Consider the following 26806-nt stretch of genomic DNA (forward strand, 5'->3'; position numbering starts at 1 on the left):
GTACATTTAAAATTACTTAGGTTTTGTAAGCTGTAATTTGGACTGTTAAAGGACATGGTTTCTCTCTTGAGGGTAGTTAACACCTGTACGTGTACAGAAACGGAGGCGTGCAGCCTGTTGTAGCGCGTCTCCCCGGGACCAGGCGCGGTGATGGTACTCTGCCGTGGTGGCCGCCCTCGTGCCGGCGCTCAGCCTCCCTTGTGCAGGTGATGCCTCGATGCCTGGGGTCAGCAGAGTGCTGCATGGGGGCCTTCTCCTTGCCGAGTGAAGGAGGTGGCAGTGAAGCGTGTGCTTTTGACTGTCTGACATTGATCCCTCTAAATTAAAATTGTCTGAGGCCAGAAAAGCATCTCTGTGGTGTGACTGCCTTCAAGCAACCTACAACCCCAGCTGAGGTTGCTTACGTTTGGCTATCTATACACGTGTCTTAAGTACCTTCTTGAATCCATTCCTAGCGGTACAAGTTGCTTTCGGACAGGTTTTTATGAGTTTGCAGCAAGGAGTGGGAGATAACAGTGTTTAGTATGTTATGTTACTTTTTCTTCATGGAGGCTGGGCAGTGGGACAGTGTTCCTGGCTTCACTGTTGCAGAGTAGATAAAGAGATTTTGAAATTTTTTTTTTTTTTTTTTTTTTTTGCCTGGTAAAGGCAATGTACTTGTGTGTGAAAACTGACATTTAGGCCAATTGCCATGGAGGAGTTTAGGTCACCGTGCAAAGTAGTATTTATTAATAACATTTGCGTGTTGAACTAAAGTGTGATGCAATTAAAATTTCCTGGATTGAGGATTAGCCTGGTCTCTGGGGGGAAAAAATTTCCAAGAGCGTGCCCCCATGCACATGCACAAGTGGCAAAAGCTTTCTGTCCATAGAAGGCCCTTCCTTTAAAACCTTTTTCTTCTCCAAAGGGCAAATCAGTGGGCTAGAGAAGTAGGAACAAAGTATTTCTGCAATGTGTGATGAAACAAATGGGTATAAAGGCTTTTTAAACTCTTTGCAAGGTATATAAAATCAATCTGCCCACTCTATTCTATTATACAGAAGTATTTCAGTGACTGCACTGGCCGACAAAGTATTCTAGAAATGCCAAATACATTTAGAAATAATGTACTGCTGCTCTTAGAGTCCTTGATATTTGGAATTTAGGTTGCACAACATTGAATGCTATTGGTGGCATTTGGCTATTCTAGTGGAGGATCCTAGTTTCTTATTTAAAGAAAAAAGTCCTTTTCTTTTCTGGTGTTTACATCGTAAGTGTTGATTTAGTTTGGATTGTATTTCTTTCATCGTAAAGTATGTATAAACATTTTAAATAGGTGTGGCACACTGTCAAGTGTTTTCATTATTTGGATGATAGGTTTGAACATCTATTCCAAAGTATCACTAGGCACCTGCAGAACCAAAGTGGGTATGTGGCACCTGAACACATTCTGATTCATGCAATTAAAGCAGTTTACAGAGTAAGGAAGAAAAGAATATCACATACTGAGGTTTGATGTCTTTTTTCATGGAGAACAAAAGAGGTTTGATTCTTTCACTTCAAGTTTAGCCTAACTATTGTGTAGTGGAGGAGGTTTAATGAATCATTGTTTAACTTTGATACTGCCAAGTATTTGACCATTAAATAGTCTGAAATGTGTACATAGCACTTTGGTGACAGACCCTTATTTAACTGTGATTAATTGGCATTGAATAGTTATTTAATTACTTCGGAAGAAATCTAACAACAGTGTGTGTTCTGATTAAGTTACTTGATGCAAAAACAAACATGGGGCTGTTGAAGAGAGCACGTTCCCTTTTGCAGCTTGCTACTGGCGCTGCACAGCACGTGGAAGCCTGAGCGTGATTAAAACAGCAGATACTATTCACAAATGTGGATGCTATTGTAACATCGGCATACTTAGTTCTTGATTTCTTAAGACTTGTTTGTTAGTGATTTCATGAAATTTCCTTTGCCTGACAAATTTTAGATTTAATATTTTCTTTTTGCTTTTGAAGTCTAGACTGAAACTTACTGGGGTAAGTAACGGGTGCAAGTATTAAGTGAGCTTCAGAATTTTTGTAAATGGATAATACTGGACTGGATCTGAGAATTACTGTCTCATGGCATGTATCTGTATGACAGAAATGCTCACTTCAGGAATTTGGGTTTCTTGGAAGTGTGAAGTATTGGGGCAAGGTGATGTTGAGTCTGTAAATTTGGGAGAGAACGATATTACAAATTTTGGAGAGAAAAATAATAAATTTTGCAGGGAGGTGAGTTGTGCAGGTCCTGCCCTTCTTGAATAGCAGGTTCAACAGTTTCTCTCATCCCTGAAAGTTAGGTTTGCAAATGCTGGTAGAAACGGTAATCATAACTGTGAGCATTTTGAGTCCTGACTCAAAATGGCTACTTTAATTTTCATATCTGGAATGTTTGCTCTTGCATGCTTAATAGTGCACAAGCAAGCCACTGATTTATTGAGCTTCCAGTAAATGGAAACAGTTGTTTCTTCATACCTTGCGAAATAGACCTCGTTTACTTGTAGACATCCTTGTAAATGTAGCAATCGCTCTGGATGCAATGTCACGATGGCTATGGGGCATTTTGCGGGTATTTCCAAAGCGTAGCACATCGGCTTGGAGGTGCGTTGCTCTCTCTGGTATATGGTGAGGGAACTTGCTTGCTTTAGTGGGTTACCATAGCTTACTTCTGTGTAGGACATAATAAAATGCCAGTTCAGTTGTATCCATATGAAGGGGATCTGAAATACATCTCCAGGCCTGTGTTTTCCCTTACAGTCACTGGGGTAATATCATTGAGAACCAGCAACAACAAAAATAAACCTAAGGCTTGTGGATTTGTTCCTTGCTTTTGGCAGTAGAAAAGCATTAATGGTCACCAGATTAATGTTATGAGAGGGAGATGTGGATTTCTTAGCAAGAAGTGAGGTGTTTTCCTTACGTGACTTCAGGTTTCATTTTCCAAAATTACTATGACCAAACACTAAATAGACCATAAATAACTTTTTTCAATAAATTAAGTTCTGCTACCAGAGATTCACCTGAATGTTTATTTGGGAAGTGACTGATTCACATCTCCACTGTTTAAATTGCTTTAATTGTATCAGGTAGACTGCAAAAAGGTTCCAGTTTTCAAGGTTTCTCTTTTTGATATACCGTTTCTTTTGCTTACTCATATTTTAGTCCATGTCATTTTACAGAATGACTGTATTTACATTTTAAAGAGGATTAGGCAGATTAAAAGATGTATTCATGTTTTATTGATAACGTCAGATTAATTTCCACTTTCCTGGTGGCAGCTCAGAGCTCTATCAGAACACAGTCTGTAGAAACGCTCTTATACTTAACAATTTCTTAAGGTGATTGCCAAAAATACAGTTTTGGCAATTAATTAGCAGCTTGATTACCAATGAGAACTGGAGTAGTTGGTGGTTAGTGGGTATATATGGAAGAAATAGTAAGACTAGAGGACTACTGAGACCGGCTCAAGTGGGCCAAGTTTTCCTTCGTGACCATGTTCTTCAAAGAATTTCACTGGAAGAGATGTTACTGTGGAAAGGAACGTGGCCACAGTCACTCTTGGTGTGCAGGATGAAGGCAGGTATTGTACAGTTCTTGTTTATATCTGTGCCGGCTCTTTACTCCTGAAAGTGCTGGGACAGATCTGTATCATTCTTGCAGCCTAAAGCTCTCCTTGTTGCAACACTGAAACTTTCTCAGGAAACGACTGGAGGTTGTCACAGTCTCCTGCTGATCTCTTTTCCCTGGGATCCAGTGATAGGATGTGTGGGAATGGTTCAAAGCTGCACCAGAGGAAGTTCAGACTTGGACATTAGGAAGCATTTCTTTACTGAGAGAGGGTGATCAAATGCTGGAACAGGCTTCCTAGAGAGGTGGCTGGTGCCCCAAGCCTGTCAGTGTTTAAGTGGCATTTGGACAGTGCCCCTAATAACATGCTTTAGCTTTTGGTCAGTCCTGAAGTGGTCAGGCAGTTGGACTAGGTGATTTTTGTAGATCCCTTCCAGCTGAAATAGTCTAGTCTAGCCTATTCTATTCTGACAATTGCCAAAAAAAACCCAACCAAAACCTAGACTCAGAATCTGCAAAATTCCTCCTTGAGCAACTTTAACTGGTGATTCTTCAATAGAAATGTTAGAGGAGGGAAATGAGAGCTGAACTCTGAGATACTGCTGGAACTGAAATGACCGAAGAGTTAAATGGCTTTCAACAGCAAGCGCTTTGTGATGGCTTCCCCTCTAGCCCTTAAGGCCTTGTCCATGCTGTACAAAATGAGAGTAAGCGCAGTGCTTTTCCAGGAACAAGTATGGATGTGCTCTTCCACTTGTGGGATGAGGGAGATTGTGAAGGCATCACTTGATACCTGGAGGTGCCAGCTTTGACCTGACCTGCGCTATGGGCATGGAAAGTAGCCAGCCTGAGTGACCTTGCTGCCTCCCAGCAGTGCTGTGTGGGATGGCCTTTGCCAATAGCTTCTTGTATCCGTCGGAAACCACTACAAATAAAGCTTGTTTTGGGTTCAAAAGCAAAGGGGGGTTTCTAAGGCTGAATTAAGGTGGGATTTGCTTGCTATGGCAGTAATCCTTTGACCTTGTGTACAGCTTGTCATCGGTGGGTCTCAAAGCATTTCAGGGAGGGGCTTGGCACTGCCACCTCCCCTTGCTCTGCCCTTCACTCTGTACAATAAAGTGAGGTCACTTGGGAGACCAGTGCATTATGCCCTCTTGTTTCTCTGCTCTAGCTCGACAAGCCGCTAAGGAAGGTTCTGTCAGATGGAAGCATTTCACCTCTTTGAGTGATTTTTCCTTTGCCAATTAAGTTTTGGTTCATTTGCAAATAACTCAAGATTTTAAGATATTAAGTTGTCTTAGCTAAGGCAGTAGTGCTAGATCACTCTTCTACAACCAATCTCCATGTAAGGAAATCACAGGAAAAGGAAACTTTAAAAAAAAAAAACAAAAACCTGCCTTGGAGTTCCTTCTGATATACGTACCCCAACATGAAATAAGTGAAAAGGAACATCCCCAGCTGTCATTGCTAGTAGAAACAGATGAAATATATTTTCTTGAGTCTTTTGCTGCTTTATACCCTTCCTCTCTGTGTGCAAAGCCTAAAAAAAGGTTGAATCTTACTGATGTTTGCCGAAGTAACTGCCTTTGGTAGTAAAGTACTGCAGAACAAGCTACTTGCCACCCGTATCTCTCTTTGGAGTCATGTCCCAGGCCTGAGGAGTGGAACAAAAATGTATTTAAAAAAGAAATCAATGTTATGCAACAAAATTCATAATTCCAAGACAGCTGTTAACAGAAAACTAGAATTATGGTTGCTACAGAAGTCACTTCAGTTAATGGTCTTATCTCTGATTTACATCTGCAATGCACTCCATGGAAACCTTAAACTTAACTACTTTCAGTTTAATGAGCTCCTTTGAAAAGACAAAACAAAAAAGTCTTGTGTTGCCAGTGCAGTGAATGTGTTTGTACCAGTTAGAAGTAATAATTGAATCAAGATATATGTAGATAAAAAAGCAATGTGAATGCATGTACGGGCATTACCCACCTTAGAGAAGCCCAGATTCCCATCCATAGCTTCGTTTCTTTCCTAGTGAGTAGAGGTATTGATTAATAGAGAAAGATACCGATCCACTTATGGGTGGCAATGTTGTGACTTTGATTATTGAAGAACTCTTGCTATAACTGATTTTTTTTCACTCACGTAGAACTTGGGAAAATAGGGAAGTGTAAATGCTTCACTAACAGCAGATTAATCATTGTTTTATTAGCTTTAATAAAGATCACTATTACCAAGGTTTTGAATAAGTATATATGTAAAGCTACATGAATGCAAATCTTTCTCAAATCTTATTTCAGAAATGCCTGCAATTTGAATCCAAGTATAATGGTGGAGGGATGGGAACAGAAACACTAAAAAGGATCAGTTAGATCAACTTATGATCTGTCTGGTACATGCGTGCACTAGTGAGTTTCAGTCAGGGATAGGAGCAGATTCTGGCTTGATGAAACTTCGTTTAAGTTGTCAGAACTGTAAACCTTTACCTGCACACAGTGTATAAAGCATTTATGTTTCATCTGTTAAATTCTATTGAACTATTATATTCAAAGCCAATTTTAATTTTTTCCTATCAGTTTAAGTAAAAATTTTATATTCGGGTGAAAGGCATTTATAAAAAAATATTCTTCTTCAAAGTGTATTGCTGTGGTTGTAAAATATTCCCTTCGTGGTTGTTTCAAAAAGTGTCTTTTTATCTTTAGATTCCAGCTGTTTCCTTTTTACTGTTACTAAAATGCTAAAATGTGGTGTGTTTAAGATATTTTGGTCGTTTAAGGAATTATATTTACTTTAGTTTGGTGTTTTTTTTTTTCTTCTCCAACCATCTTTCTATAGGAAGAATCCTAAATCGTTTCTCCAAAGATATTGGCCACCTGGATGACTTGCTTCCGTTGACATTTTTGGACTTCGTGCAGGTAATTCACTTGCTACTGTCAAAGACTTCCACACTGAGTTCTGAATTTAGATTCCTGTATGCTTTGGTGAAGATCAGCTATTTATCACAGATGTAGCTGAGTTGAATGAAAGTACTTGTGAAAGAAAGGTGCGGTTGAAATTTAATGTGTCAGTAAAAAGCTAACATGAGTAATAACTGGCAGGTAGGAGTGGCTATACACAGCTTGCTATTATGTCAAGATTTCAGTTCATAGTAGCTACATGCTTGGTAAATTACTCCTGATTTGCCTCCCAGCAATCTGGCAAGCTTATTGCTGTTATAAGAAATATGTCCATAGTAAAGAAACAATCAACTCACATGAAAAGATAGCACAGATTAACCTAATTACATGTCTACTTCCACAAAGAATCAAATGCTTACCACACCATTTTGGATTAAAATAGGTGTGGCTATTTACAAAGAAAAGATTAGTAGTAATAGGGTGAATATAATAGCCTTAATAGGTACAAGTGAAATAAGTCACTGCACACAAGAAAGATGGACAAAGCACTGAGATTTTGATGATGTTGAAAGGATAAAGGATTATATATGAGATCAAGGTAACTTTTCTGCTGCAGTTGCTATTAATCCTCCTTGTAAAAAAAAAAAGGCAGAAGGATAAAGCTGCAAAAAATTTGATCGTACTATATCAAAGTAACATGAATCACAGCATAGATAGAATCGTGGAGGCTAGAGAAAGAAATTACTTAGTGGATCACCTGAATCCACTTTGTGGATCAGACCTGTCATACTCAAGTCAGAAATGGTTCTTAAGGTTCTAGGGCTAACTTTGCTTTGTCTCTTAGAGGTAACTTATTCAGGATCTAAGCCTTGTTTTGACTTTTTTAAAAATAAACCAAAGATATTTTGGGCTGAGCAGTTTAATCATGTTGTTAATGCTGAACTCTTGAAAATAGGAAAAAAAGAAGTATTCCAACGAGTCAATAAAAATACTTCTTAAGATGAAGTCTTTTTCGTAGTTTAGGGAGGTTGTTAAAGGTGAGGTGTGTGTTTATTTTTCAAAGCAGTACAGTGCCACATGTCATTTGGCAAACATTATGTATTTCACTTATCAATTAAAGCAATTTGGTTTTTTTGTGAGTTAAGGAGTTACTTGTAGTAAGTATTAAGATTTTGAGTTTATGGGCTTTTAAGGCCCTGATGAGGGCAATATAAACATCTTTCTGTGATATACTACTCATTTTTTATTGTTTATACAGATTCCAGATTTTCTTCAGTGTCACTGTCTTATTAGACAGAATATCTTGCTTTATTTCAGCTCTCTTGGGACAGTACATATGTGCCTCTCTTTCTGGCTGGAAGCTCAGACTGTGCTGCCATCCTTACCCTCTTCTCTTAGCATAGGATTTACATCCAGAAAGTCAAAACCATCTGTGTTGTGTAGTGCTCCCTGGCCATTAGACCAAGGAATGCAGAGGGGTTTGTGTTTGTATAGGTTTGTCCCCTGTGCATCAAACTGTGCTGTGTATGTTCGTATTACATGCTACTCATGACCAGAGCATCCTCTGCATCCCGTGGTCTTGAGATGAAATGATTAACCCTTTTCCTTAGTTCCGTGCATTTACAATAACGTGAGGGTTGTTTTGCAGCCCACTTGCATGGTGTTTTTATAGCAAGAAACTGAGTGGGTGTTTTGCGTGCCCTGGCGTGTGGCTTAAAGGCATGTGGGGTTGTCTGAGGATGCAAAACTTGCTGGGAAAATGTAAGAGAAGTCTTCGTAAGCGGAGGGAGCCAAAATCAGTGTGGTCTTGTCCATACTTCCTTTTGGGAGCAGACCCTGAAGCAAACTCTCTTGAGAATTATGCTCCCTTTTTTTTTCTGAGGGAACAAACTGGTTGCTCCAAAAGAAAGCTAAACCTGTATGCATGCCATATACAGAGGACTAAATAATCTAGTAGAAAATTGGAAAATCTACTTATTTGACCAGCTTATAGGTACTTTAGGCAATATATGCTTACCAAAGCTTAGCTGGTCTGGGATGAAAGAATGAAAGCTGTTGCTCTAGATGTGATTGTTTTCTTCTTTCAAGCTCCTACTGTAAAACACGTTTTGTAAACATTTCCCCTCATGTTGATTACTTTGTGCACTTCTTTTAAATTTGCTATTGAATAATTTCTCAATTTCTGAAGTTTGTATTTTAAGTTAAAAGTTTTCCTTTTCAGAAAAAAAAGTAGATGTTACAGGTCCAGTGCACTATTAAAAAGATACTATGTTTCAAAGCTTGCATGTTCTATTTGGCATCACAAAAGAAAATTTTGGAACTTACTGTTGATCAATAATGTGCTGCTACCCATAAGACAAAAGCACTTCCTTCTTGGCAGGTTTTCTAAAACTTACTGTTCTTGATCGACAAGCTTGTTGGTTAGTAAGTGCCTTTTGAAATTCAGTAGCAAAGATGTGGTACTTGCTTCTGAAGAAGCATAGATTTTTACAAAGGATAACTGTTATCAATTATGATAGAGATCTTTTGTCACTTGTTTTGTTTGCAGGTGTCTTTTATAAGACTTGCTATAATCCCTTCAGGAAGAAATATTTTCTCCTTTCTAAAAACAGTATTAGCTAAATATAAAAGCTCTGATCCCAGCCATTGTTGTTGATTCTTTGAGAGACATTTCCCAACATTCATTGTTTAAATGGTTGTCAGGAGGAATCAAGTGAAACTTCATAAACAATGCAGTAACTGGTTCATCTTACTTTGTGTGTAGAAGCTTTTCTTGAGCGGATTTGCATTGAAGAAGTGGTCCTTTTTCTGAGTTATTGCTAGGATCATTGTGAAGCCTTCCATCCTTTTTGCTATATTGGCATGTGAGTGTGTAATTTCTGCACAAATAAATGCAATGCGATTGGACGCCTAAAAACTAAAATATGAGCCCATTTAAATACCTAAAAATAATTAAAATCTACTAATTTTGATAATTTTGTAATTACACTGAATACAGATTTTAAGGCAATGCTAAAAATTGATAATGTTCTTTTTAGAGTGCCTAATAAGATTTATACACTGCACTACGGTCGTAATGAGCGTGATTAGTCTAGACAGCTATACTAGATGAAAATTAATTCCTTGAACTAAAAGAGCTGAAATTTTTACATCTTCCATTGAGTCAACGAAGAAGAAACAGTCAGTTGTCTTCAAGACAGTAGATAGTTACTATACACTTATTTGCTAAAGCAAAAATAAAAGGTATGTGACAAGCACAAAAAAAAATGCATCATAGACCTTGTGTGTTCTTCTGAAAATCTGGCTAGATTTTGCAAAACTGTTGCTTTGCAATAGCTCCCAAAGTAGCAACTCTCACTACATTTAAAATTTCTTGCCATCCTTTTTTTCTTTGATTTTAAGTGCACCAAAATATAGCACACTTGTCTTCAGAGAGCTTGGGGGCAGGAGGGGCAGTCCTCATTAGGAGGCAGTTGTCATTTTTTTCTTTTTAACTTATGAATTTTAACAGCATATGAGACACGTCATGTTAGTGCAATTGACTATCTTCTGGTGGAAATTACTGCTGTATCCACAAGATTTATAAGTAAAAAATGTCTCTTTTCTGAGAACGCATTTATGGCCATGTTTGACTACATGGCTGTTGAACAGAACAGTATGGGTAGATGTGAAGTATAGGAACTGAAAAGAAACCAAAGGTTAAGTTGGACATTTCAACTGAAATATCTTTAATTGTATATCTACAGTTCAATTCAAAGCTCATTAAAGTAAAAAATAAACTTTACAGTCCACAGTCTAAGCCTGGGCCTTAGCTTCTGTAATGGATTCTGGCTGGCCATAAGATTCTGTATGAGCTCTCCTAAAAAAGAAAATAAGAACCAATGCCAGCCATGTCCACTATGACAGTTGCTATTTCTACTAAATACAGCACTAAATATGTTTGTAAAATCAGGTAGTAGTTAATGTTTGTAGATTGATTTAGGTAGGCAAAAACTGAACAAACTTGTTTGGTGAAGATAGTGTACTCCCACCTGGAGTACTGTGTCCAGTTCTGGAGCCCCCAATACAAGAAGGACAAGGCCCAGTTGGAGAAGGTCCAGAGGAGGGCCACGAAGATGATAAAAGGGCTGGAGCACCTCTCTTATGAGGACAGGCTGAGAGAGTTGGGGCTGTTCAGTCTGGAGAAGAGGAGGCTCCGGGGAGACCTGGTAGCAGCCTTCCGGAACCTAAAGGGGGCCTACACAAAAGATGGGGAGAAACTCTTCAGCAGGTCCTGTTGTGATAGGACAAGGGGTAATGGTTTTAAAATAGAGGGAGGTAGATTCAGATTAGATATTAGGAAATTTTTTTTTACAATGAGGGTTGTAGAACACTGGAACAGGTTGCCCAGAGAGGTGGTGGAAGCCCCATCCCTGGAAACATTCAAGGCCAGGCTGGATGAGGCACTGAGCAATCTGATCTAGTTGGGGATGTCCCTGCTTCTCGCAGGGGGGGTTGGACTAGATGACCTTTGAAGGTCCCTTCCAACCCTAACCATTCTATGATTCTATGATTTTTTGGTGAGCCCGCATATTTTTAATTACTTGCCTTAGTACCATGAGCCTCCTTAGCCTCAGCTCTGCGTCTTGCTTTCTGTTTCCTATCCTGAGTTATATATATTTTGGCAGGTGTTTTCCAACTAAGTTGCAAACTCCTTATGTAAAGGACTACTTGTGTGAAGGCCGTTAAAGTGCTGTAAAACTTTCTAAGAGGATTTAAACATCTACTTCATTTAGATATATATGCTTTATTTATCTATTTGTTAGTTTAATCAGAGGGCAGGCCTGACAGCAGCCTCAAAGAGCTACCCAAATGCAAATAATTGCAGAAGTACTTTCTTTAGTTGGTACGAACTCGATCATCCTATAAATAAGTCCAAAGGGACTTAAGGAAGTCAAGTGCCATTTAAGATGACCAGAATTTTGTTACTTAATTTTCTTAGGCTCTTCTGAAAATACCAGGTGATTTACTCAGCATTATAACCAGCTCCTGTTCCTCCTCCTGCCTTAAGCTCTGTGGGAGTACCAGGTTCTGTTGATGTGGACTTCACTAGTAGGTGTGGGCCTTGTAGTTTAAAATGTTGTGGTTAAAACACAGGGCAATGTCTGGCTCAGTGCAGCAGTAATAAAACACACTATACTAATTTTGGAAAAGGTCAGCCAACTTACAGAATAAAAGAATTTAACAAGGAAGTATTAGTAATTAAGAATCCAATATATTTAATAGTATTTTATGCACATTAGCCCAGGTACTCCTAAGTGACCAGTGCTTCAGGTGCTGTGTTTTTGAGAGCTTGTCAAAGACTTGGCTTTAGTACCTGAATCTCACTTTGGCATGAGATAGATCTGCGGAGGCTCAACATCTTTAAATGTGGTCTCAGGTGGTGCAGTATGAGTACCCAAACTAATAAACTACTGGTCGAACATTATATCTATAAACTGATGGAATACATAGGATGGTGAAATACATTTCAGACTTCCTTTGGGTTTGTTAATTATTTTCATAAATTTTAAAGAGGTGATTTTCTCTGTAGTTTCTTGCCCTTTTAATTCTTCAGTAATCTTATTAGCTGTTAGCAGAGTTGATTTACTGCTTTAGTTTCTAGTGAATTTGAGTAACTTAATGTGATGGCCCCTTCATTTTGATTTCTTACCCTATGTTGGAGGGAGGAGGGGAAAAAAAATCATTATCTGTTTTGTTTCTGGAGAACGCTGTGAACATGTGAACTATCTGCAGCTGCCCTTGGAAAAGGGCAGTGATTTATTGAGGAAAACTGAATTGCAAAACCTTTTTCCTCCCCAAAATCAACAGCTTGACTGAGTTTAAATAACTGACTTTTCATATCCTTTCATCACGCACAAAGACCTAATCCTGAGACTACTTGAGCCACCAATGTAGGCAGTGGCTGAGACCACCACTGAATGTGCCATTCCCTTCTCACCACACACAAAACACATTGACTGCAGCTTTATGAAGTGAAAGTGCTGAAGAAAAGGAAAATGTGAAGGAGGTGTCCACAGTCATTTCTTTAAAAAAAAAAAAAAGAAAGGAAAAAAAAAAAGCTGCTGCATCTGGATATTAGGAACAAAAAGTGCCTCAGACTGGAATAATAGCTTGGGTCACTTACTTTCGTATGTGCACAAGAGTGGAACTGCCGTTCCTTGTTTCAGTACCACTGACCCCTGCATTTTATTGTGTGAAGATGTCAGGGAAAGTGTGTAGAAGGAATTCCAGGATCTTTAAGTTTAACAATGACGTTGTTATTTTGTGATTTTTGTGAGAGGTGGGCTTCTGTAGGGTTTGTTGTGTTGTTTTTTCCAGTTTAGTCAGATTTTGTCTGTATGCATGTGTGAGTTTTAAGAGATATTTTTTTTTCATTAAAGAATAGTTCTTGCTGTGGGTTTGCATGTGTACATTTAACATATAATCATAATTATGTTGTGAGAAAATAGTAGTGGTGGGATCTGTGTAAATATCAGTGTATTCCCTTTAGCCTAGATATGTAGAGCAGACCTGTATCTCGGAGACACCTTTTGATTTCCCTTCTGCAGAATCATGATAGTTTTGCGTGATGGTTGGATCACAAGATTCTGCAGCTGTGCTGAGGTTTAAGTGAAAAATAAATAAATTAAAGAAAACCAGTTGCCTGGTGGCACTTGACTGCTGAAATCTCACAGAACTTTTTCTCTATGGAAGTGATGTTCTTGGGAACTATACATTCCCAAGATGCATACTACAGTGTATATTACTAGTGCATAATGAAAGACCAGTTAAAACTTAAAGAAAAATAATAGGGATACATATTTTTTCATTGGTTACTTTTGAGCTCTAACTTCAGAAAAGGTTAAAATGGTCATTATGATAAAAAACCTAATTTTTGGTATACATTTGATATTTGTAGGTGCTTTCAGTTTTGCTGTTTTCTTTGAAATTAGTAGGGGTTATATCCATCCATCCATCCATCCATTTGCCTGGCCATCATCATCCCATTCCAGATCCTCATGCACTGCCCCTGTCGCCCCCCGCCCCCCACCCCTCAAAAAAAAGAGGTATGGGAGGAAGAGGAGGCTTGAGTTGCACTTGCATAACCAAGACCAACATGAAGGAGCTGTGAGTTTAGCACAGACACTTATCTAAATAATGCGGTTCTTTATTGACCTTTCATTCCTCTGTCCTTGAATGCTTTGATTGTTAAATCCCAGTAGCCAATTAGTCTTGTTGATGGTGACCAGCAGTGGAGATAATCTATGCCAAAGCTGTTGCCGGGCTTTACTCTGCAGATGTCGATGTACATTGTCTTGCATCATACGGACTGCATATTTACTCAGATTGATGGTATGTGCGTAGGACAAAACATGTAACTCTGGAGTCACTGCTAATAGGTGCATTCCTGTTTATACACACGCCTTGATTTTCTAGGGAAGGCTGAAGGTCTGTTCTCACTATACTCATGTGTAATCCAACCCAATCCTTTCCGTCACCCATTTTTTTTTTCCTATTTATGTTACTGTGTAGAATTTTTATAAGAACAGGTATGCATGTCATTCTCCACATATTAGTGTCAAGGCAACAGATATCATTGCAGTAACAAAACTGATTTGTGTGGGAACATAATGTATATTATGTTACTAAATATTTAAATACAAGTATATTAAAATATTTTAGGATTTGTATTTATTTAGTATTAATAAGATTTGAAGATGTAACCCCTTATCTAAGATGAGAAAGAAGATAAAATAATACTGAAAAATGTTATTTTAGTACCTTTTTGTCATCTTGCCTTCCTGAAATACTGGTGTTTTGAATATAGTACTCAGAAAAATAGAGCTAGCTTTCACTTTCTATCTTCTCTATTTGTTTTTCTAGAGCATCTGAGCATTGTGAGTTGCAGTCTTCCTCTTCATTTCTCTAACATTTTGAGCAGATTGTGGTTTAGTGGTAGGAAGATAAAAATGTGGTTGTTCTTGCAGTATTTTGGTATGTTGGACTAAAACCTGTAAGTACAAAATTTCAATCGGGTTTAAATCAGCTCTTCTCAAACTGGCTTCTCTGTTTTCTTTGTCAGATTACTCTCAATACATTTTCAGGTACTAGAGAGCAGAATAGTTGTATGGAAGTCCAGTGACATGCCCCTGTTCTGTGTAGTTTGGAAATTTCCCCGCTTTGAGTAAGGTAGAATTTGTAAAAGTTCTAGAGATTGATTCTCTTCATCAGGGGATCTTTTATATCTGTTGGGAGGTATTTTCTTGTTTGCTTTTCTTACTGTGAAAGAGGACAAAGAAGTACTCTGATGTAAGTGAACTTGGTTTCCACAGTTTTCTCCTTTTCTTTTTGGTCCATCTTTCTATATAGACGGCTTCTGCTTTTAGTGCCAAAGTGAGAATTTTTATTATTATTTATAGGTATTTACCTGACTTTTTAAGCGTTATTGCAACCTTTCACATCTGTATCTCAGACTGATGATTATTTTTAAGACTTCTGAAGATCATTAACATCTCTAATACTTCACAGTAGCTAGAAATCTTAATTCTACTGTCAGTCATAGAGTATAACAATCCTGTTCCAAATGGTGATAAGTACAAATCTTTTAGATTGCCTTAAACTACTGATATACTATAGATAGGACAATGTGTGCTTACAAACAAATTAGGATTTCACTGTTTGGGAGAAGGACTGGAGATTTCTCTTTTGATTCAAGAAGGAAGGAAAAACTTGGAGGTATTTGAATTACTAAGCCATATATCTGATGCGTGTGTGTTAAATCATTATGCATATTTATGCCCAAAACAAACGTGGGACAAGGAATTATCTTTGGCAAAAAAAAAGACTGCATCTCATAGAAATGTGCTGTCAGGGTTCTGTGTGCGTGTCATGCAGAACATAAGTACTTTTTTCTTTCTGAAGCTGATACTGTGGCTGCCTAGTGAACTCTGCAGCTGATCTGAAAACTCCAGATGAGTTTGTTCTTCAAAAGTTAGAGGCTCCAGTGTGGGCAGCTTTATACAGCAAAATATGAGAGTTCAGCTGGAAACTGAATGTCATGTGTCTTTGGGAAGCTTATACCTCTTTGTGTTACGTCTATGTTACAGGATAGTTTTGTATCACTTAAAAAATTTATTTGGATTGCACTCTTGAGATAATAAAAATCTCTGTGTTAAGAAGGGCTCTTTCAAGGACTCAATAATAGCTGTTCCTGCACTATGGAAGAATAGGATGCTGAGTGAATGCATTTTCTTCCACAGTCACATCCCTAAATCTTTTTTCTTTCTGTTTTTCTTACTGGGTTTTGAAATCACCCCAAGTCATTCATATGCTGAAATAATGGGTTTAGATCTTCCATTCTAAAACTGAAAATGTGCTGGCTTTGGTACCTGGTTAAGTTGTCCATCCTTCTGCTAAACATAACATAACATAATGCTGAGAAAATAACATAATACTGAGAAAAATATTTTTTCATTTTTCTCACTGATGCAAAGTCTAGATTTTGCAGTCAGACCTGGTATCAGTTACTTACTTTGATGATTTGTGATAAATAAACTTCTGAAAAGTCCTTCTGATGGTCTTGGAGCATATTTGTAACAAATCATGAATGAGCATGCGCTTACCACAGTAAATAGTGTTTGTTCTCTGCCAAGGAGATTTATTTTCCCTTCTTTAGATACCACTGGGTTCTGTACCTGCAGAGAGTGGCTGAACTGGGTGAAACCTGATGGTGGTGGTGAGAGGCTGATGCCGTTAAAATACGGTTGCTGAAAACATCAGGCCACTGTTAAGCTTCTTGGAGTTGAATGATCACTGAACAGAATGTAGTAATGAAGAATAACGAGTCCAGAGTTTATTTTGAATAGGATAGTGGTCTGTCAGAGTGGCAGAGCTCTGGGGAAATTAGGAAAAAAAAACCACAGAGATAGTCTGAAAAGCATTTTTTTGGCATATCTGCTATGAAAGAGTGGGACCAGGAAAGAACAGAAGGTAGTTTTATTTCTTAGGATAGCTTGTGCTGTGGTCCTTAATATTTTTCGTAGTTTTAATTTAGGTAGGGCAGAGCGGCCGCTGTGGAACTTAAAGAAATACAAGTAATTCTTCATTCCACCTAAAAATAAATACATGGATAGTGTATGTTGAGTAGCAAGAACAAACAGTAAAATGCTTAAAAGCTTGTAATTACTCTAAGGCTGAAGAGCAGTGTTACTGAAGAACTGATACTCTTTTAACAGAATAGCCCACAGTTCAAATGTAGCACAAAGCTTTTCAAATTGCTGAAAGACCCAGAATTGACTTCTGGCGAAACAATTAGACTTGGCTGAGCAAAAATGGTCATGCAGTTGAAAATCAGGTGTTCTTGAAGAGGGCATGGGGCTGCTCCGGCATTATGACCATGAGGGACAAAAGGTCTGAGGCAGGGAAGTCCATATAGCTCAAAGACAGAGTTTGCAAAACTGCAACATATGGGGCAGCAGCATTTATGGTAAGCAAAATTTTGACAGACGTTTGGAAGAACTGGGAAAAAATATGTACAGTATGGATGGAAAGGTTGTGATAACATCATCATTATCTCGGAGGAGTTCCTCACAGGAACAGTGGACGGTATCTTAGCAAATAAGTTAAGGGACTAGACCATAAGAACACTAAATAAGGCCATGCAAGGTCACAGCAGTGGTCCATCTAGGACAATGGTCATTCTCCAGCAGTAGCAGTAGGAGATGCTGTTCGGGGAGAGCATGAGAACCTGGCTGCTTTCTGTGGTCCATTCCCTGATCAGTACCCCAGCATTCACAGTTTTGTACTGGGGGATGTCAAAAGGCCTGTCCCTTCCCAGTCCTTTTACTATCCATTTTTTTTCATCATTTAGTATCAACTTGTAAGATCTGCCTCCTGCAGTCTAATAGCCTGAAAGCAGAGATATTTGTTGAATTTTTATTTTGTTCTATGTTTATGTGCCGCTTCTATGGAAAAAAAAAGCAAAAATTATCACTGAAAGAAAAACTGCTTTTAGAAAAGTTGTAAAGGGGATGAGACCAAGGACAAATATTGGTGAATCAGCATCTGCTGATAAAGTGCCAAACAGATGAGCAAAGAACAGAGCAGGAAATACACCATTTGTAGTATTACTAAAGAGAAAAATACCCATTGCTGAATGAAATGTTTTGATTTCATCAAGGTCTGTGCTCAGTGGGGCTGTCTTGAGCTTACATAGTTGGGAAAAGTTTTAGAAATGGCTTCTAACAGGAGGGAGCAGAAAATGTCAAACCATTCTTTATTTTCCTTTTAAAATATCAGTTATTTGGCAGCAGGGAGTGATAGAAGAGATATAGAAATGCATTGCTCTGGGAATCTTGAAGCAAGTAGAAGAGCCACCAAAGTGATCATGCTTGGCAACGATGACGGAAATTGGAGTCACAAAACTCCTAAATTCGTATAATGGAAGAGGATGCTTTCCGCTACCTGAGAAGAAGAGTAACTCTGAGAGGGCTGGATGGTGCCTGATATTTTTCTGTATTGTTTCAGGCAGGTTCTGGCAAGAGCTGCTGAGAAAGCAAAGCGTTTGTGTGTGCGCGTTCTGTACTCTCTGATTAATGCTGTTTCCTCAAGCTACCATGTGAAATTGTGCTTGGCATCTCAGGTGTTCCACAGGAAGGTGTAACATATCTGTCATGGTACAAAGAGCACTACAGTTTATGTGAATAGTTTTTTTGTGTGTGCCTTTTTTTTTTCTTTGGGAAAAGGACAGTGGAAGAATATAGCCAGGGACTGCAAACTTTTACAGGAGAAGACAACAAACTTGGCACTGCTGAATCAACAAAACATATTAAGTTTTTGTATCATTTTTATAGGAAGATCAGATTAAAGTTATAACTAACTCCCTATAACTTCAAGAAGAGGACGTCTCGCTTTTATATTTAACTTTTATATGTAACCTCTTTGCAAAGTTGTGCTTTGCTGCTCAAATCACTGAGAACAGAAGTGCCTAGTGGGCATAAGGCGCAATGGAAAAAAAGCATTTGAGAAAATCAAATTGACTGTCATCCTCAAGTTTTCACCACTTATAAATAGAAAAATACATTGTCCACAGACATTTACAAGAATGGGTGTTGGCACTATACTTTTTTTTTTTGTGACAGGGTTGGTTTCCATGTACAGTGTGTATGAACAGGAGATACGTGTAGAGATGCGTAAGTAGAGGCCGTAGCTTTGGCTCTGATAAAAGCTTATTTTTTCATGGAAAATCTGTATTAGTGGGAAGTAAATTATTACTGTGGCCAAAGAGCCCTGGCAACTAACTTCTTAGTGAGTGAACATGACTTTTTATAAAAGGAGAATACCTTCTTTATCATGTAGGAATGTAATGAGGAGTTTTAAAGGATGAGTATTATGAGTATCTGTCAGAATCACAAAGTCCGAAGCTTAAGTGTGTATCTGTTTCTGAAGCATCTGTATCTGGAAGTCTCAGACTACATATGGACTGTGATTTTTGAGAACTGCTGTTGGGATCAAGATCTGCATAAGATGGTTAAGCCTCTTGGCCCAGGGTGCCCAGAAAGCATGTTTCTAGCCCTTGTTGTAGGGTAAGAGATTGTTGATGATACAATACTGTTTAAATACAACAAAATGGTGGTAGTGCCAATGTATTGAAGAAAACACTCGTTTTGTTATAAGGTCACTTGTTAAAGAACAATTGGACGCGGTTTGCCATGATCTCAAACAAATACTAAGGCTTCTTACTTAATGGCAAAATGCGTGCCAACTCAAACGAATGAGCATGTTGGTGGCAGAGAAAACATTTGCCCTGAGGAGCTAAGTATATGCTTCTTCACATGGAAAAACAATGATCCAGAAAAAGTATCTTACACAGACAAGAACAGATAGAAGGTACTAGTATTAGGGATGTGATTGGGAGTTTTGAATAAATTTCTGTGGTATATCTGATGGATGTATTCGGCCCTTTTGCAGTGACACATGGATTTAGGTAACCTCTTGTTGACTAATTGCAAATACCAGGATTCAGAGGAGGAGAGGGTGTCTCACAGAAGATAAGACAAGCTTGCTGGTTTTGAAGCTTTTAGAGCTGCCGGTATTTAGTTCTTACTTTTTTCTTTCACCCAGTTTATCTGAAATTACAATTCTCATTTCTTTGCCAGCTGTGCCTTCTTTTCCCCATTGCAGTGCATTGGTTGTCTTGTCTTTGTATTCCAAATTTTCTCATGGATGCATGTTTTCCTAAAGCTGAATTAACACTGATTGAGAGCTGTCATTCCTCTCAAAGATTGCTGTCACTGGTTGCTTCAGAAAAAGATGACGTCTGAGATGTCTTTTAAATATTGGAGTTATGTGCAACACTTTTTCTTCTGTGCTCATAAGTCTTCATTGCTTTTTCTTTCAAGATAAATCTGTTCCTGACAGTTTGATGCAAACAGTAGTATAAACAGCCATGTGTACTTTTTTAACCACTTCCAAAAGAAAACCCATATATTTTATTGAAAAGGTAGTTTAAAGACAAGACTACACATCTCAACTCGGCCACTTTAAGTGAGTAAAATGAAGTAAAACTATTTATGTACTAGGATTACGGTACGAAGGTAAAGGTTTTCTATTTGGATATTTCCTGTTTTTTTTGTAATAAAGGAGAAAACGTGCAAAAAAAATCTATGATGTGATTCAGTATGCTGCTCTGGAAGCAACTGGCCTGAGTGAAGTGTTTATCACTCTGATCTGATCATTGCAATGTCTCCTTCCTGAGAAATCTTGTCCTCTGGTGTGCCAGCGTAACCAGCTGCCCGTGCAGTTGCGCTTTAACAGAGCTGCATGACAGGCAGTCCAAACAGTCTGGTTTGAAAAAGCATGTTTAAAAAAGAAATGTTCAAGGAAAAAGAAAATGTCAGAGCTAGATTAGGGATTGATTGTGTGTGCAGTTATTTGGCAGAGCCAATGAGGAAATAATTTTAGTCAGGGGGAGGGGAGATGGAGGAGGAAGAGTAATGTGAAGCAAGTACGAACAGAGTGGGGTTTTGTAGCTTCTTGACCTTGCTTTTCTTCCAGCGGCACAGCCTGACTGAGAATGCCGTAAGTTAATGCAGTTAAGGTTGCAAACTTGAAATCCAGGATATGCACCATTGCTCTTATTAAGTGGCAGTGTCATGGGCTGATATAATCCTTGAGAGTGCATAGTGGGGTCCAGAGAGTAGAAGCTGAGGGTGGGGCCAGGGTAGGTGTGTTTGACTTCTGCTTAAATATTGGTAATACCGGTCCTGGAACACTGCAGTTCTTGGGTGGGATTTGACTGTGTATTCAGTCATCAAAATTTAGATATCTGCTTCTTGGGCTTTAGATGCTTACTTTCCTGTAGTTGGATCTAGTCAATACAGTTAGTGGACTCTAGAGAAATATTCAACCATAGGGTCGCTAGGAAGCCTCTTAAAGGTTAGGTGAATCACTTTCTAAACTTCTAAGCTAGGACAGGAGTTTCACTATGTGAGTCACATGTAGACTCCCACATTCAGGTTTCTGAGTCTCAAATCCCATCTCTTGGGCTCCATTCATTCGTTAGAGATCCTGCCAGGTCACCAGCTGCAAGTCCAGAATGGTGTGGTTCCTGTAGTAGTAGGTCCTGTATCATAGCTGTCAAACCCATGAGGATGACTTGACATCACAAATCACGCTAGGAGCTTACACAGACACAGAACTGTATGGTACTCGTTATTGTGAATATTTTGTAAGAGATGCTGAAATACATTGTAAAGTCCATCTAAAAACAAAACAAGAAGTGCAAAACTTGTTTTTGAATTATGGAAGAAAATGGAAGATCGCAAAAGACCTGACTCTGTTGAGCTCATTAGAGAGAAGGCAGAGAGGTATTTTATAGGTACTTTCATGTTCACGTATAGGAGACTACACACCTGCTGGAGCAAAGTACCAGCAGACCTGAGGGGTTCAAAATAGGGCTCTACACAAAAGCCGGGTGCCTTTTTCAAAGAAGCCAAATGTGAAATGCTGAGCTTAGGATATCACTGATATGGGAGGGCAGTGATCTATAGGATGGAAGGGTAGACTTTCTCATGAGGCATCTTGAACTCTAAATTTTACTTGTGCATTTTTGTCCTATCAGTTTTATTAAATGACTTCAAGTGGCTTACAATTTGGCATAAGATTTCTAACATAGAAATGGTATAGTTACTTCAACAAAAGGAAAGACTTACAGCTCGTGATCTGTGCATGGCTTACAGCTTGTAATTCCCATGTTTTTCAGATTTTTATGGGTTTTTAAAATTGTTTCTTCACCTCATGCTTTTCTGTTTTGTGGAAGTGGTACAGAAATACCTTGTTCTTCCTAGATCAAGACTTGTTTGAGATAGAAACTCAAGGATGTTGCTCTCAGCACCTGTAAGAATTAAGAATATGTAGATCATCAGAAGATGAAGGCAAAGCACATGTTTCGCAAGTGAATGTGCTGGTCAGAGCATTCGCTTCCCCAGAGGGGTATAGGAGGGTATGCTTGCTCTATTAAGACAGGAGATTTCTTGAGGAAAAATAAGGCACTGTGAGCGGAGTGACTGACCAAAGCATGAGGGAAGTCTCAGGAATCTTGCAGGCAAGAGCATGACTCCCAGCAGAACCAGCACCAGAGTAGGTGCAGTCTGTGGGCAGGAGATTCTTCTTTCTGCAGGGAAACTGAAGCAGATTTGAAGGTGAATATTGGACAATATGGCTCCACTTGGAAGCCAGTTGGATTTCTCCGTCCAGGTCTTTTCAGTCTCAGTAACCGGTGCATCTGTAGCCTTTTGTGTAAGGTGGCCTTGTTTCCAGTACTGCACAGATAGCTATAAAATATAGTTACTCAACTCCTTTTTTTCCTTTTTTTTTTTTTTTTTTAACTGGGCTACTGCTTTCTGCATGGTCATTACAGAAGATTTTTAAATACTAAAATTAAGAAATATGGTAAAAGATACTGATTTTGTACACCATATTTATTTACGTAGGGAAATCTTGCGTGCTTACAGTTTTCATTTGTAAGCTGATTCTTCCAGACAAGGTCTAGATAGCCGGTCCTGAGCGTTTCTTGCTGTGCAAACTGAATACTTAGCTCGCTGTTTGTCTCCAGAGAGGAGAGCAGTCAGACTGCTCATGTTATCGTTATCATCAGCCTGCTGATTACTTTGGGTCCTCCTGCTTCCACGCAGAGAATCTACTAGAAGTTGGGGCAGCCTCCAGCTGAAGAGGTTAGTTGTGTCTTGTGAAACTCTGCAGCTAGAAGCTTTTGCCTTACCTCACACAGTAACTACATGATTACAGTCTGCAAATGGTTGTGTCTGGCTTTCAGACTGCTTCATTAAGAGTTAATTTATATGCAAGTTTGGTTTTCCAAAGAAACAACACACGACTGATCCACCCTATCATAAATTTTTATAATGATAAGGTGGTGCAGGCTCATCTAAAATTCCTTCCAAAGGCGGTGTCAGATTTTTACTTTAGTCATCCTGACTATCTTTTCCTTCCCTGTGTTTTCGCCGTAGCAAGGCTTTGTTTACATGAGCTGGATCCTAATAGTTCTATTCCCACTCCCACTGCCACTAGCACTTTGCAACATATTGTAGATTATCATCACTAAAACTTCAATTGGGCTTTTTTATTTTTTATTAAGAAGCATTTTTTTCCCTGGAATTATTTTCCTTGAAGCAGCTTTCCTCAGTGCTTCAGTTCAGGTTTACGGCTGATGTTACAAGGAGACAGAAGTAATTCAGAAACTGCTTTTTGGTGACTGTCTAGGAGGTGATGGAGGGAGAAGGGGAAGGCAGCAGGCATGCAGGGCAGATTTGGGAGTGGGTTGTCAGAAGGAAGGAATGGACTTCAATCTCCATTTGCTGATGAGGGCGGAGGTGAGGGAGACTTTAGAAATTAGCTGGCGTGTGGATGGCTGGCAGGCTTGGCAGAGACAATCAGCAGTACTGGGGAAAACAGTGATCTAGACAGGATAAAATTTGGACGAGGTCAGGAATCTTTATGTCCTTTCTCCTCATGCCATGATAAAAATGAAATACTCTTACAGAGTTTTAAAGAACACCAGAGAAGTCGAAGGTAGAGAAGGGCTGATGGCAGCGCTGGTGAGGAGTCAGGTGCTTTGTTTTGCTTTGTGCTGACATAACCATCTGCATAATTGATCCCAGTGAAATACCGTGCACTCTCGCTGCCACCTTACCTCCTCATGATGAAATCTAGGTAAAATGTTTGCAATCCACTGCATGTATCTAGAAGGTCGAACAACGTGATGCCGTCAACACCTTAACCCACAGATGAGCAGTGTAGTGGTAATGCAGCTTCTTTCAGAGCTCCTACCCCATACCTACCCTGTAGCAATTTTCCTTAATAGAATTATGAGACCCTATAATGTGCTTTCAGGATCTACGAGATGCAAGGCTGTTACACTGATAAATCTTCTATCATGAGTTAAGATCTTGCCTAGAGCCAAAGCCTAAATTGTGCTGACTCGTGCAGTCATAATGCGAAAGATGTGTGGATTTGCTGTTTGGTCAGGTGAAATTAGGGTAAAGTCAGAGAAGCCTCAAGAGAAAAAAAAAAAAAAAAAAAACCATGTAGGGGAAAAGGTTGTGCTTGGTTTTGGCTTTAGAGTATGTGCGTGTGGGCTACCAGAAGCACAACAGGAAACGCAATGTTTTACAGGCACTTCCATTGAAAGTGGTTGAAAATCCACTCTGGTCCTTAGCTTTGGCATCCAAAAATCAGACAGCCACAAAATTCAACTGAAATCTACTTGTGTGTCTTATGTGATGATGAAGAAGGTGGCTCTTCTACAGTCCATAAATTGAGACCATTTAGAAAGTTTCTGGGGAAATTGTTAATGAAAATAATACAGGAATTCAAAGTTGAGCTAGAATTTTGGTTGTCTGGTTTTTGTACAGGGTGGGTTTCTTTTTGTATGGGTTTTTTCCTCTCCCTTTTTTTAAGGAGGAAATGGGCACACCCTGATTTCAGTACGCCAGGACTCCTGCCGTACATACATATGCACTCAGCTCGCATTCTGAAAGAAATTTGTGTGCCGGTAATGATTTTCATAGTGTATTCAAACTGAAAGTTTGATGTGAAGAATGTGAAGTAGTCTGCAGGAAATGGAAGACTTAATTCGGAAAGTTGGGCCAGGATCCACTGTGCTAAGCAACAAAACTTCGTTCCACATTGTATCTAGTTTTCTAAGAGTAAATTCAGGTTTAGCCCAGCTGTTCATCTCATACTCTGAAGCAAATAGCTAAAACTAGCCTCTTATGATAGTTCTTGCAATGATTAACATTTTCTTCTTGTTTGTAACATTACCCAATGCAATCCTTTGGGAGGAGAAAGCTCTCTTTCTCTGATACTGAGGTTTCTTTCTAAATGGGAAAAGTTGTATTTAGGAAAAAGTTACAAGCCTGTATTGAAGATCAGTCTTCCAGCTGTCAAGTCTTCCAACTGAAAGTCAGTCTTTTAACTTCTTTTTACCTGGAGTGAAAAAAACGTATCTCTCATTCACCAGGTAGCTTGGGTCCATTTAAAGGTTAGTTGTGTGTTTCATTAATCATGTATTACTTTGTTACAGCAGTCACAGAATAGTCCACAAAGAAAGTCACTAATGTTCAGTCAACTACTTTTGTAATAACTTTTCTTAAAGAAGAAATAATGTAGAAGAAAATAATAAACTGCACAATTAGTCAAATTAGGTAATACTGTAAATTTTTCAAGTTGCTTAAACGTAAGTGTCGCTCGTATGTTGTACAATGTGTCCACTCTTAAAATTGGTGGTTATGTTTAAATATTTAAGTGTTTCGGTAGTGTTAAATAGTTTTATACTTGTTCTAAATTAAATTCTTCTGGCAAAGAGTTTTTTATTTTGTTTCTATTGTGTTGCAGACTCTCCTACAGATTTTTGGTGTGGTGGCTGTGGCTGTGGCAGTGATTCCTTGGATACTCATTCCCTTAATTCCACTATTTATTCTTTTCATTTTTCTCCGACGATACTTCTTAGACACTTCGAGAGATATTAAACGTCTAGAATCCACAAGTATGTAGTTTGGTGGGACTCAATGTTAGTTTGAACCCTGCTGATTATTACTACGTGAAATGCTAGTATTTTATAGACCATTCCATCAAAGATTTTTTTTCTTTTGCTGTGCAAATAACTTCCTTATGGCCTTGATTCTCAACCAGTGAATTACATGCTTAACTCCTGTTTTACAAAATGGTAAACCTTAGGTATGCCAGTTTAACTATCTGTAAATAAACTAGTTAAGAACACACTAAGTTGCTGGTCTTTGGGACCTTGCATGCACATACTAGTGGTGTGTTTCTGACCTAATCTGACTCTTGTGCCTGACTTTAGCTTGATTAGGATATGAAATATTAAGCATTATGAATAACAAACATAAGTGCCTCATGTCATTAATAAAGCTCAAAGAACTTCTTCAGTGACAGCTATTGTTAAAAGTAGAAGACATTTTTATATAAATTAATCTGCCTGGTTGTCTGATTCTAATTGAGTAAGATAATTTTGGTTAAAGAGATGGCATATTTATTCTAAAAGGATGCAGTACACTAACTTATATGGTTAAATATAAAGTAGTAGGATTAGAGATTAGTGTGGTACAAAAAGAATTAAATGTTGCCCTTCAGCTATTGCTATTCCTCTCATTTCCCTTTGCAGCTCGAAGTCCAGTGTTCTCCCACTTGTCATCATCCCTCCAGGGACTTTGGACTATTCGGGCTTTGAAAGCAGAGGAAAGATTTCAAAAATTATTTGATGCACACCAAGACCTCCACTCAGGTTTGTGATGAATTGACGTGAAAAATCAAATACTTTGCTCTGTAGGAGGGAAATATCTTGTGCCCTCAGCGACATGTATATAATGTACATTAAAATCAGTCGGAGCTCTGCATTTGTCTCTTTAGGGTAAAATTTCTCTATTAGAACAAAAAGGTTATTATCTTGTCTAGATTTTGTGAGTTTACTTTGGACTGTAATATAATTTGAGATACCCATGCATATGTTTTAACAATGTCTAAGGTAAACATTTTAAAGTATGCCTAATAATATTTAAATAATAATTTTCGGCATTTTCCTTGTTTCCATCTTTAAAAGGAGGGGGAACAAACTATATTAGGATGCATTTAGTATTAAGTAGTGTGCTAGGAGTGGGCAGAGATCATTAATATAAATAATCTTGGAAAAGTTTCATAAATTTCACTACTTTTTTACTATGAGCAGCTTTCAGGAATCAAATCTAATATATGGTATTAACA

General features: G+C 38.5%; 1 protein-coding gene across 1 annotated transcript in view; it reads left to right on the forward strand.

Moving 5' to 3' along the window:
* ABCC4 (ATP binding cassette subfamily C member 4 (PEL blood group)) overlaps positions 1–26806 on the forward strand; it is a 157041-nt gene that overhangs the window by 82353 nt on the left and 47882 nt on the right. The window contains exons 20-22 of the mRNA XM_086771389.1: positions 6426–6505; positions 25421–25571; positions 26211–26330. Coding sequence (XP_086627515.1) covers positions 6426–6505; positions 25421–25571; positions 26211–26330 — 351 coding nt within the window. The remainder of the gene's footprint in view (positions 1–6425; positions 6506–25420; positions 25572–26210; positions 26331–26806) is intronic.

Source organism: Chlamydotis macqueenii, chromosome 1 (genome assembly GCF_036417535.1).
Source record: "Chlamydotis macqueenii isolate bChlMac1 chromosome 1, bChlMac1.mat, whole genome shotgun sequence".
NCBI classification, from domain to species: Eukaryota; Metazoa; Chordata; class Aves; order Otidiformes; family Otididae; genus Chlamydotis; species Chlamydotis macqueenii.